This window comes from Littorina saxatilis, linkage group LG5 (assembly GCF_037325665.1).
Source record: "Littorina saxatilis isolate snail1 linkage group LG5, US_GU_Lsax_2.0, whole genome shotgun sequence".
NCBI lineage: Eukaryota > Metazoa > Mollusca > Gastropoda > Littorinimorpha > Littorinidae > Littorina > Littorina saxatilis.
This window is the reverse complement of record NC_090249.1, coordinates 56,684,561-56,697,286: the sequence shown is the minus strand read 5'-3', so window position 1 is coordinate 56,697,286 and position 12,726 is coordinate 56,684,561. Positions and strand designations below refer to the sequence as shown.

Sequence of the window (12,726 nt, the reverse complement as noted above, 5' to 3'; positions counted from 1 at the left end):
AAACTGTTTGAGTTATAAGCCTGTGACTAAGGTGACCCTCACACTGTTACCAGACACTCCCCGGACTTATATACTGTTCAAAAAAAGAAACGCATAGTTGCTACTTGCCAAATTTGTTTTATTTTTCGAAAAAATTAACAGAAAATCCAATATTTAGATTATTTGTTTGAAATTTGGTATGGACACAGTTGAATGCACACACAGTTCATTTGCATCTTCAAATCAATCAGTCAATCAATACGATTGGGTGCCGAGGCTGTCAAGTCAGTAGGGGGTGTGACTGCCTTGAGCAGCAACAACTGCCCGGCACCTTCTGGGCATGGACTGGATCAGATGCCGGATATCTTGCTGTGGGATGGTGTCCCACTCCTCCTGAAGTGCCTGCAATAGATCGCGGTGATTTGCCGGCGCTTCTTCTCGCCTGCGCACACGTCTGTCCAATTCATCCCAGAGGTGTTCTATCGGGTTCATGTCTGGCGACATGGATGGCCAGGGAAGCACCTGGACATGGTGGTCGGTGAGGAACTGGGTGGTGAGTCGTGCTGTGTGCGGGCGAGCGTTGTCCTGCTGGAATATGGCATCCTGGTCAGCCAGAAGAGGAAGGGCGTGTGGGCGCAGAATTTCCTCCACGTATCGCTGGGCAGTTATGCGCCCTTGGACGTGCACCAGGGTGCTCCTTCCAGCGGTATTGATCGCCCCCCACACCATGACGCCTCCACCACCATGAACGGGTGCCTCATCCACACAGTTGGGCGCGTAACGTTCGTTTACTCTCCGGTAGACCCTCCTCCGACCATCATGTCGCTGGAGCAGGAAGTAGGACTCGTCGCTGAACCACACGTGTCTCCAGTGATTCCGGACGGTCCAGCGAAGGTGCTGGTTGCCCCACTGCACTCGGTTCTGGCGATGGCGGCGGGTGAGGACAGCTCCTCTGTGAGGTCTGCGAGCTCTCAAACCAGCTTCATGCAGGCGGTTCCGCACGGTCTGGTCCGATAATCGGTGTGGCCCGGGGAGAGCCTGGACAGAAGATGAGGCCGACAGGAAACGATTCCGGAGGTGGCGGAGCCGTATGAAGCGGTCGTGAGCAGCAGTTGTCGCCCTTGGTCTTCCCGCTCGTGGTAAGTCAGCAACGGAGCCAGTGGCTTGAAACCTGACCCACAGTCTACTGATGGTGCTCTGGGACACGTGGAAGTGCCTGGCGATTGCACTTTGACTTTGGCCTGCTTGTAAACGACCCAATGCAATTTGGCGGTCTTCTCTGCTCAATCGGGCCATCTTTCGTCGCTGAATTGTCGTCTGATTTCTTTGTGGCGAACAATCCGCTTTTATGGGTTTTGGAAGACATGGTGAGAGCTCAATATTCCCCGAGTTTCACGAGATTACACTGAAGCATGACGAGTGGTCATGCCAAATGAGCAATTTTGACATTGTAGCCACTGATAACGCATGCGTCACGTGCAGAGCTCACTTGTGGCAATGGACGAAAGGTCGACGACCAGATAAACATTTTCTGCAATTTGGTGGATATCCTTGTAGCCATATAACTAAATTAACCAAATATTACAAGCTATGCGTTTCTTTTTTTGAGCAGTATATTAAGCCCAGCGCAGAACCGCGCGAGGTGACATGCGACTCATTTCGTGGTGGAGGGTCACATATTTACTTCGCTCCCGCCTCTCATTTCTTTGCACAGCCTTATTTGATGACGTCATGTTTGATGCAAATTCGTAAATGAAATTTCCCGATGCTTTTGGGGAGACAACCGGAGTTGGACATTACATCTGCATGCGTGTATATGCGTTAGCACTTATACACATATTATGAGTTTTTTCCAACATGCTCCTGTTAGCAAATGATAACAGACATGTCGAGAAAACGGATATTAACATGAGCCCGCTGGCGAATGTTATTACAATTTTCGAGATCGTATTTATCAAGCGAAGTTATTGACATTTTTCCAAAATCTTTGTCCTGGTCGGGACTATAAACATTAAAAAAAACTGAGGCGGAACTGTTTGGACTGCATTTTCTAGGGTTTACAGATTGGAAGATCAAAATCAATGAACTAATTTGATAATTAAAATTCTTCTTGAAGTTGAAATCACATATTCAACAGTGATCGTGTTGTATTCTTTGTTATTTCCTGAATCCATAAATATATGTATGTGTTGTACATGGTAAGACCATCCGTTTTCAGACCGGCACGGTGGCCTAGTGGTAAGGCGTCCGCCCCGTGATCGGGAGGTCGTGGGTTCGAACCCCGGCCGGGTCATACCTAAGACTTTAAAATTGGCAATCTAGTGGCTGCTCCGCCTGGCGTCTGGCATTATGGGGTTAGTGCTAGGACTGGTTGGTCAGGTGTCAGAATAATGTGACTGGGTGAGACATGAAGCCTGTGCTGCGACTTCTGTCTTGTGTGTGGCGCACGTTATATGTCAAAGCAGCACCGCCCTGATATGGCCCTTCGTGGTCGGCTGGGCGTTAAGCAAACAAACAAACAAACAAACAAATCCGTTTTCAGCAAATTAGTTTGATTGTTTGTTTCACTTATAAGACCAGTCCGCGCTGTTGCTGTCGAAGGGTTGAAAACAAATTCAGTTTCATTCTTTTAGGCCCAAAAGTTGACTTAAATGTTTTGACATCGCTTTAAGGCGCGAAGTCTGTTTACAGAAAACTCAGTGCTAAAGCTTCGTGTTGCCAACTTCGCGAAGTATATATCGCGAAATCGACTTAGCCCAGTTAAGGACAGGCTGTACGCGGCTCAAGTTATTGCTCCTGTACTTAAATCCAAAAACAGAAAGACTGCATACGTTCGAAAATTCAGAATAAAAAAAAACGTACAAAAAATAAAAAACAAAGTAACCTATAATTCTAGTTTTTTTGCTCCTGTACTTACTGACTATTCTATGATCGACGCTTTGCAGTGATCCAGGCTGGCTACGGATTGAAGGCTTTCAGACGTGGGAAACGTATGGAAAAACGTACGTACGCAGAACAGTTCTACCATGGAGAGTGCTCTGACGATGGTCCAATTCCGGCCTGTTCCGGAAACCCTTGTGATGGTGTAACTTGTGAAACAAGTCCAGACGCAGTTTGCAAGTAAGTTGTGATTTCGTACGAGCTTGAATAGAATATGGCTCTTTGATTAATCCATAATCTTGTGAATTTAACAGCGAAGGCGACCTGAAACCCGATCTACACTGCCTGCATGGCCTTGACTGTGTCATCAGTTCAACGGTTGAAGCTGGTAACTTTTGCGCTGGTAACTAACTACCTCTGTGCTCCTAAACCCCTGAACAAACTTTATTTTGAAGAGGGGAGGCGGGAACAAAATAAAGACCTCGACAGAGATTCGAACCCAGGACCTTGAAACTGTTTGGGCCGACGTCCTAACAACTAGGCTACTTCGCCAGTTGTGAAAAAGATGAAAAATTTACGATTTCATGTTATGCTATTTTTAAGCAGCCTCTGTTTCATACCTCGATCCGTCTCTTGCTCAGGAGTGAATAAGTATATGCACAGCTATTTCTTTGATAGCTGTTTGTTACTGCACAGAGATTTGGAGTGATTACATTGCAGATAATTATCTTTAAAAAACCGTTACATTCACAAATGTGTCGACCCAACGGTCTTTTAAATGCACAGACAAACAATTAGTTACAACTTATCTTGTCTTATATATTTGTGAATGTAACGTTTTTTGTCAATAACAAACGTTCCAACAACTTACCTTTCTTGTTTTTTCATTCTGAAAATTGGAACGTTGGCAGTCTCTTTGTTTTTGGATAATTACCTTCGTTTTTTTCGAAACAGACTTAACGTGTGCGGCGGCTGCGCTCAGATCTGGTTTGACAAGAATGACAACGAGGTCTCGGAGTGCAAGACTGACTGATCACCCGCCAACAGAAGAAAGTCTCATCGCTCCATAACGTACACGCACCCTATTTTACACGCACGTTGGGAATTCGGAACTGTGACATATTTGCAATACACCCTGCGCAGATGTATGAAATAATGTTATTTCAGTCTCCAATAAAGTACGTACGAGTACATTCTTACTGCCTCTGTGTGTGTGTGTGTGTGTGTGTGTGTGTGTGTGTGAGAGAGAGTGGGTGTTTTAGTGTGTGTGTGCGTGCGTGCGTGCGTGCGTGCGTATGGGCGTATGTGTGTATGTGTATGTGTGTGTGTGTGTGTGCGTGCGTGCGTGCGTGCTTGCTTGCGTGTGTGCGTGCGTGCGTGCGTGCGTGCGTGCGTGCATGTGTTCGCGTGCTTACGTGTGTGCGTGTGTGTGTGTATGTGTTCGGGAAGACTATAGAGACAGTTGTTGATTTGTTTTTGCGCGGCAAAAGACGCCTTTTATTTCTCGATGGCATCGACTGCGTTGTTGGACTGGTTGTACTGGGGCACGAGCGCGTTCATCATGGTCTCGCACATGGTGGGCAGGTCGTAACGGTGTGTCCACCCCCAGTCCTGCCGGGCATTACAGTCGTCAAACACCTCCGGCCACTGGTCAGCTGAAAGGGCAGAAAAGACAGGGTAGACGATGTAGCTGCTCCAATTTTATTTATTAAGGAGATTATAGCGCATAACTAAAAGCACTATGCGTACAACACACACACACAGCACGCACACACGCACGCAAAGACGCACGCACGCACGCACGCACAAACGCTCGCACGCATACACACACTCATTCACCCACACACACACACGCACGCACACACACACGCATACACACCCCCACACACACACACACACACACACACACACACACACACACACACTCACCGATAGCCTGACGGTGGTCAGGCTGGTAGGTGACCTCAAGGTCAGGGACGTACTTCTTGACCTCTGCCGCGATCTCTTCAGGGGTGAAGCTCATGGCGGTCACGTTGTAGGTGCGCATGCTCAGCTTGTCACTTCCGGTCTCCAGGAAGTCCACGGTGGCGCGCAGGACGTCGTCAATGAACATCATGGGCAGGCGGGTGTCGGGGCGCAGGTAGCAGTCGTGCTGCTTTGTCGTCAGGGCGTCGTGGAAAATCATCTGGGCGTAGTCTGTGGAGAGAACAATGAAAGAGATACACGTTGCTGTCGTCTTTCACTTCCCCACAGCTTGAATATCCATATTCCAGGGCGTCGTGGAAAATTATCTGGGCGTAGTCTGCCATGGGATTACCTGTGGTGCCCCCGCCAGGCATGGTGTCTGCGGAGATGACGCCGGGGTATCGGAGGGAGCGGAAGTCGAGTCCAAAGCGGTGGTGGTAGTACTCCCCCATCAGCTCGGCGTGCACCTTGGACACCCCGTAGATGGTGCGGGGTCTCTGGATCGTCACGTCCGGCGTCGGGTTGCGCGGCGAGTCAGGACCGAACGCTCCTGGGCACAGATATTAAAATGTGTCAACATGCCAAGAAAGTCGGGGTTTTCGTGGCTACTGCTGGTATTATACGTTGTTTGTATATTTGACCAAAATATGACATTTGACACAGATCGAGACAGTGATATGTTCACCGAATAAGCACAATTGTTTCCTAAATAATAGAAACGTGTTACAACTGAAATCAGGTAGAACTCGTGTCATTAGGGCCAGTAAGTTGGTTCTGTAACTTTGTTGTGTAAATTCAAGGCAATTACCAAATGCAGTACCCCACAGACACGACCTAGGTACCCACACACTATTACGAGTACTGGCCTATTGTACTTGGAATGAAGAGCTTGAGACCGAACTGCAAGTTAACAATTCTGCAAAACGTAATGAGGTACCATCAGGGTCAGTAAGTTCGCTCTGTGATTGTTTTGTGTAAACTCAAGGCCAGTGCAGTACCCAACAGACATTACCCAGGTATTCACACACTATACCGTGTACTGACCTATGGTACTGGGGATGAAGAGCTTGAGACAGAACTGCTTCTAGTTTAGCTCTGTGATTGTGTTGTGTAAATTCTTGGTGTTGTGTAAATTCCAGGCCAATGCTGTACCCCACAGACATCAGCTAGGTATCCACACACTATACCGTGCACAAACCTATAGTGCTTGGGGTAAACACTTGAGTCCGAAAACGACGAAAGCCTTACAGAAGGCGTTGGACAGACACTAAAACACCAGACACGGTATTCCTGCTTTATCTAAGACAGAAGGTGTTGGACAGACACTAAAACACCAGACACGGTATTCCTGCTTTATCTAAGACAGAAGGCGTTGGACAGACACTAAAACACCAGACACGGTATTCCTGCTTTATCTAAGACAGAAGGCGTTGGACAGACACTAACACACCAGACACGGTATTCCTGCTTTATCTAAGACAGAAGGCGTTGGACAGACACTAAAACACCAGACACAGTATTCCTGCTTTATCTAAGACAGAAGGCGTTGGACAGACACTAACACACCAGACACGGTATTCCTGCTTTATCTAAGACAGAAGGCGTTGGACAGACACTAAAACACCAGACACAGTATTCCTGCTTTATCTAAGACAGAAGGCGTTGGACAGACACTAAAACACCAGACACGGTATTCCTGCTTTATCTAAGACAGAAGACGTTGGACAGACACTAAAACACCAGACACAGTATTCCTGCTTTATCTAAGACAGAAGGCGTTGGACAGACACTAAAACACCAGACACGGTATTCCTGCTTTATCTAAGACAGAAGACGTTGGACAGACACTAAAACACCAGACACGGTATTCCTGCTTTACCTAAGACAGAAGACGTTGGACAGACATCAAAACACCAGACACGGTATTCCTGCTTTATCTAAGACAGAAGGCGTTAGAACACGTACTGACCGATAGTGCTGGGGATGAAGAGCTTGAGTCCGAACTGCTTGTATTTAGCTCTGTAATTGTCTTGTGTACATTCAAGGGCCAATGCAGTACTCTAGAGACATCAGCTAGGTATTCACACACACTACCCTGTAAATACCTATAGTGCTTGGGATGAAGAGCTTGAGTCCGAACTGCTTGGCGACCTCCTGCACGTTGTGCACGCCCTCAATGTTGACCTGCATGGCCAGCGGGATGTTCTGCTCCCCGATGGCGCTCAGCAGGGCCGAGAAGTGCACCAGGCAGTCGATCTCGTAGTTCACCACCAGCTCGCGCAGTCCGCGCAGGTCTAGCACGTCCGCGAACAGGAAGCGACCTGGGGGGAGATAAGGGATAAGATACCATCAGAAATACTCTGTTTTGGTGCTTTCAAAGAAGTGTGTGTGTGTGTGTGTGTGTGTGTGTGTGTGTGTGTGTGTGTGTGTGTGTGTGTGTGTGTGTGTGTGTGTGTGTGTGTTTGAGTGCGTGTGTGTGTGTTTGCGTGCGTGTGTGCATACGCAGGTAAAGGGCTCTTAATATAGACCGGCTCCTAAAATGGACCACCTCATGTTCTGACAAACTAACGGCGCTAGAGCGCCCAAAAAAGTTTTATTCGGTGTATTCACCCTCTCTAGATAACTTGCACATATGTATGTCAAAACAGTTGCAGAAACACAAATCTCAAAACCGTTAGGCTTTTTCTCTTTTTTTCCCTTTTGGCAGCGTTCACTCTAAATTTGCCGCCCAAAACGGACTCGTTTCTGTCCACAGCCAAAGCTTTTATCACACAAAAATGGCTATATATGACAGCTAAGACCACATTTGTTACATTTTAGCAGTGTTGACCCCGAGTTTCTACTGAAAACAAAAAAATAATAGCAAAATCTCAAAGTATGTGCGAGTCCCCTAATATGGACCACCTTTAACAAATCGAAGAAAATAAAAGCTAAAGGCTGTTTTCATTAATTCATTAAGAAGCTTGATGGAAATAACCTATAACTAGCCCTCGAGACTTAAAAATAAAATAACAAAAAGTCTTCTTTTCGTGGAAGTTGATAATTTCACTTATTTTCACTTTGTTTTTGATAAGCTTCTTTAGTTTCCTGGTGTGCTTCAAATAATGCTCTCATCAACCCGAAACAGATAAATCTAAAGCATATTTGAATTAGTCTGACTTGTACACTAAGTTGTATCATGTTATTTTGAAGTATAGGGGGCTTTTTTCAGTGATTCGTGAAGGTCGCTTCACTGGTCCATATCAGGCGCCCAGGCTCCTAATATGGACCATTGTGATTTTTTCTTTATTTAATTTTTGCTGAATGTCTATCAAAGCTATTTCACTCTCATTAGGGCTAACGGTTAACCTAAGAGAGAAGGACTACCAAACACAAAATGAAACTACTTCGCAAGAAAACAAGCTAGTTATTAGAATGAAACAAAAAGTGGTCCATATTAGGAGCCCTTCCCCTACGTGCGTGCGTGCGTTTGCCTGCCTATCTGTCTGTGTGTGTGTGTCTCTGTGTGTCCGTGTTTGTGCTAAATTTAGTCTTACCACTTTGAAGAACATGAGGCGGGGGTTTCTTGATGTCAGACATGATGACGTTGTCTCGTCCATACCGTTCCCTGTACGCGTCACAGTGAAAAACATTATGCATACTGTATACAAGTTGCAGTCTTAACTTTGTTGTCGCTGATGGCTTACACACACACACACACACACACACACACACACACACACACATACACACACACACACAAGCACACACACGCACGCACGCACGCACGCACGCACGCACGCACGCACACACACACACACACACACACACACACACACACACACACACACACACACGCCTGTTACTTTTTTCCCCTTACCTCATTACTTTAGCCAAACCCTGTCCTAGCTGCCCCAGTGCCCCTGCAGCAAAGACGGCATTAGAAATGCACAAAAAGTAAAGTGTCTTATTTCTGATCAAAAATAGACCAACTCCGGAAATAAGTCTGTCGGGTTTGTATGGGTTTTGAATCAGTAAATACTCTTACTTTTAGTGAGGCAAGCTTTCTGCACATGCTCCTTGTCCACATGTTTTAAACACACCCCTCGCCATTGACTGGCCTATACTGTTTTGTGATTTGTTAAAAAAAGTTTGATGTGTTTTTTTGCTGAAATAGTTACGCAAACTGATTGAAAAGTGAATGACGAGTGTTATCCATTCTAACCAATGACGAGTGTTATCCATTCTCACCTATGACGAGTGTTAACCATACTCAATAATGACGAGTGTTATCAATTTTCACCAATGACGAGTGTTATCCATTCTCACCTATGACTAGTGTTATCCATTCTCACCAATGACGAGTGTTATTCATTCTCACTAATGACGAGTTTTATCCATTCTCACCAATGACGAGTGTTATCCATTCTCACCAATGACGAGTGTTATTCATTTTCACCAATGACGAGTGTTATCCATTCTCACCAATGACGAGTGTTCTTCATTCTAATCAATGACGAGTGTTATCCATTCTAATCAATGACGAGTGTTATCCATTCTCACCAATGACGAGTGTTATCCATTCTCACCAATGACGAGTGTTCTTCATTCTCACCAATGACGAGTGTTATCCATTCTCACCGAGTGTTATCCATTCTCACCAATGACAAATGTTATCCATTCTCACCGAGTGTTATCCATTTTCACCAATGACGAGTGTTATCCATTCTCACCGAGTGTTATTCATTCTCATCATTGACGAGTGTTATCCATTCTCACCTGTGATAAGCACTCTGGGATGACGAGGACTATCCTTCGGGTCATGACCATAACCGTTGATACCAGCCTGGGGGACCCATCGAGTGAGCGTGGTGGGAACAGGTGACCCGTTCTTGCATCGACACGCATAACTGTAGGCTATCCTGCGTTGCCATCCATCTCTACTAGTTTCTGTTCTTACACAAAAAAATCTCTTTTTTTTCTCTCGTATGTTTTTTGTGTGTTTATCCTACTTGTACGAAAATATGATCATGTTTTAGTTGTTTATCATTATTATTTTGTTGTTGTTGTTGATTGTCTTGAATTGATTTCCCTAGCCTCCCCTTGTCTTGTCTTGTCTTGTCTTGTCTTGTCTTGTCTTGTCTTGTCTTGTCTTGTCTTGTCTTGTCTTGTCTTGTCTTGTCTTGTCTTGTCTTGTCTTGTCTTGTCTTGTCTTGTCTTGTCTTGTCTTGTGTAAATCCTCTATGTTCTCTTCCTCTCTCTTTTCTGTTCTTCTCCGAGGGTTCCCACTGTTTTAACTTCTGTGCGTGGTTTGATTTTAATTGATATACACAGATTTTGAATCTTAAGGCGCTAGAATTAACCACATTTATTATACTTATATAAAATGAATATTATTTGTTTCAATTTTTCCCAAATTCATACAGGAAATTGTGAAATCTGTGATAATCTAGAGCCGGACTTTACGGATGAGGATCTAATGTCACACGCTTTCCTTCTTTGCCACTACTAAAGCAAACGTGTGCAAGATTGTATGTTACACGCTTTAGGAGCATGACAAGAACGGATTCAAACTCAAAATCGTCCCTCCAAAAGCCAAAAAATGCACACACGACTTTTATTTCTCCTGCTGTTATCGTTTCTTCTCTTTACAAATTCTTCAACGCTCAGAATACTGAAAACGGCATTCCAGACGACAGTACAGTTTCCATACGCGAATTTAGCTTCCCTTGGAAAGTGGCTCGCTCAGGAGGCCTGTTAGTATGACACTATAAGGACAGAGTTCTGAACATAGATTTATCCTGCATACGTGAGAGAGACACCCGTGATATAATAATCGTTCAAATCACACGTGTATATATCATGTAAATGAGGTCATGTCAAGCAAGTCTGGCTGGGACCTGTTTTTCCACTGCTTATGATGCCAAAGTCACCGAGACAAACGTCATTATAGAAACAAAAATTGCGCTCGCTAATTACCCTCGATGAATCTTTAGAACTAACACGTCACGCCACACTTTCAGAGTGACGTTTCTTTGCTTTGACGTAATAGATTGCACGAGGCTTTAGAAGAGATCGAGGTTCCAAAACAAGCATCTTCAATTTAGCTGCCTCGACTGCAAGACATTTTCAGTAAAATACACGTAAGTACAGTATGTAGGATAAACAGAATACTACATGGCTTGCTGTGTCGTACCAGATTTACACTCGTTGCTTTTTCAAATAGTGAACAGCTCGCTTTCGCTCGCAGATCAATATTTTAAAAAACAACTCGTGTAAATCTGGTACGACACAGCAAGCCATGTAGTATTCTCTATGACAAAGATTCCGGAATGAACAAACATTTCGTGGATGCAGACACAGAAAGACGTCATGAAGAATGCGATGCTTCAAAAGATACAGACTGTGACGATGACTGTGACGTCATTCACATAATACAGAGACGTCATTCACAGTTGTTCGGTCACTTCCGTGAAAAAGTAGATCTCTCCACAATGGCTGATTCCAAAAACATATAGATATGATATGTTTGGATTAAAAACACGCTCAGAAAGTTAAAACGAAGAGAGGTACAGAAAAGCGTGCTATGCAGCACAGCGCAACCACTGCCGCACTAAACAGGCTCGTTAATTTCACTGCCTTTTGCACGAGCGGCGGACTATGGTCATTGTGAAAAAATGCAGTGCGTTTAGTTTCATTCTGTAAGTTCCACAGCTTGACTAAAATAATGTAGTAATTTTGCCTTATGCGACTTGTTTTTCTTTGTCGTTGTCTGTGTCTCCTCTTTGGATAGCCATTTAATTTCCTCCCTCCCTCTCTCTCTCTCACTCTCCCACTATCTCATTCTCTCACCCTCTCTCTCTCTCTCACCCCCTCTCTCTCTCTCACCCCCTCTCTCTCTCTCCCTCCCTCTATCTCACATTCCCTCCCTCTCTCTCTCTCTCTCACTCTCCCACTATCTCATTCTCTCACCCCCTCTCTCTCTCTCCCTCCCTCTATCTCACATTCGGACCTCCCTCTCTCTCTCTCCTACTCACTCTCTCTCTTTCACTTTCTCTCTCTCTCTCTCACTCCCTCTCTCCCTCTCTCTCCCTCTCTCTCTCTCTCTCTCTCTCTCTCTCTCTCTCTCTCTCTCTCTCTCTCTCTCTCTCTCTCTCTCTTACACACACACAACTGACTGACCAGAGAAAGAAGGTATCTGTGCACGTACCGCAGTTTCCAACACTGAACCCACGGAAGAAATCACACACACAAAAAGTCAACGTCATTTATATTGAAGCGCCGGAACAATAGATCTGCTGCAACAGCGGAATAGTATGATTTATAATTGCTTGAAATTGCATTGCTATTTTATTCGAGTGAGTAATAACTAGAAGCAGTGCCCTAGTCTTCTTCTTCTTCTTGTCGTTCGCCTAGGTTACACTTGGAGTCCAGCTCTGGTTATCTTCTTCTTCTGCGTTCGTGGGCTGAAACTCCCATGTACACTCGTGTTTTTGCACGAGTGGAATTTTACGTGTATGACCGTTTTTACCCCGCCATTAAGGCAGCCATACGCCGCTTTCGGAGGAAGCATGCTGGGTATTTTCGTGTTTCTATAACCCACCGAACTCTGACATGGATTACAGGATCTTTTCCGTGCGCACTTGGTCTTGTGCTTGCGTGTACACACGAAGGGGGATAAGCCACTAGCAGGTCTGCACATAAGTTGACCTGGGAGATCGGAAATATCTCCACACTTAACCCACCAGGCGGCCGCGGCCGGGATTCGAACCCTCGACCTTCCGATTAAGAGGCCGACGTCCTACCACCCCGCCACAGCGCCCGTCAGCTCTGGTTATGAAGCTGGTGGTCTTATGTGGAGCCTCCACAGGTCCATGTAGCTTCTCGTGGAGGGTCGCCGGCCTGGTCCAGATCTCTCTTTGC

At 45.4% G+C, this 12,726-nt stretch overlaps 1 protein-coding gene across 1 annotated transcript in view; it reads right to left on the bottom strand.

Annotated features, from left to right (window-relative positions):
- Positions 1 to 4,282: 4,282 nt before the first annotated feature.
- LOC138965962 (L-threonine 3-dehydrogenase, mitochondrial-like) overlaps positions 4,283 to 12,726 on the bottom strand; it is a 9,801-nt gene continuing 1,357 nt past the window's right edge. The window contains exons 2-8 of the mRNA XM_070338045.1: positions 9,583 to 9,753; positions 8,684 to 8,726; positions 8,361 to 8,431; positions 6,930 to 7,145; positions 5,177 to 5,374; positions 4,789 to 5,055; positions 4,283 to 4,514 (exon numbers count right to left, since the gene is read on the bottom strand). Of these exons, the coding sequence (XP_070194146.1) occupies positions 4,357 to 4,514; positions 4,789 to 5,055; positions 5,177 to 5,374; positions 6,930 to 7,145; positions 8,361 to 8,431; positions 8,684 to 8,726; positions 9,583 to 9,753 (1,124 nt within the window). The 3' untranslated portion in view covers positions 4,283 to 4,356. The remainder of the gene's footprint in view (positions 4,515 to 4,788; positions 5,056 to 5,176; positions 5,375 to 6,929; positions 7,146 to 8,360; positions 8,432 to 8,683; positions 8,727 to 9,582; positions 9,754 to 12,726) is intronic.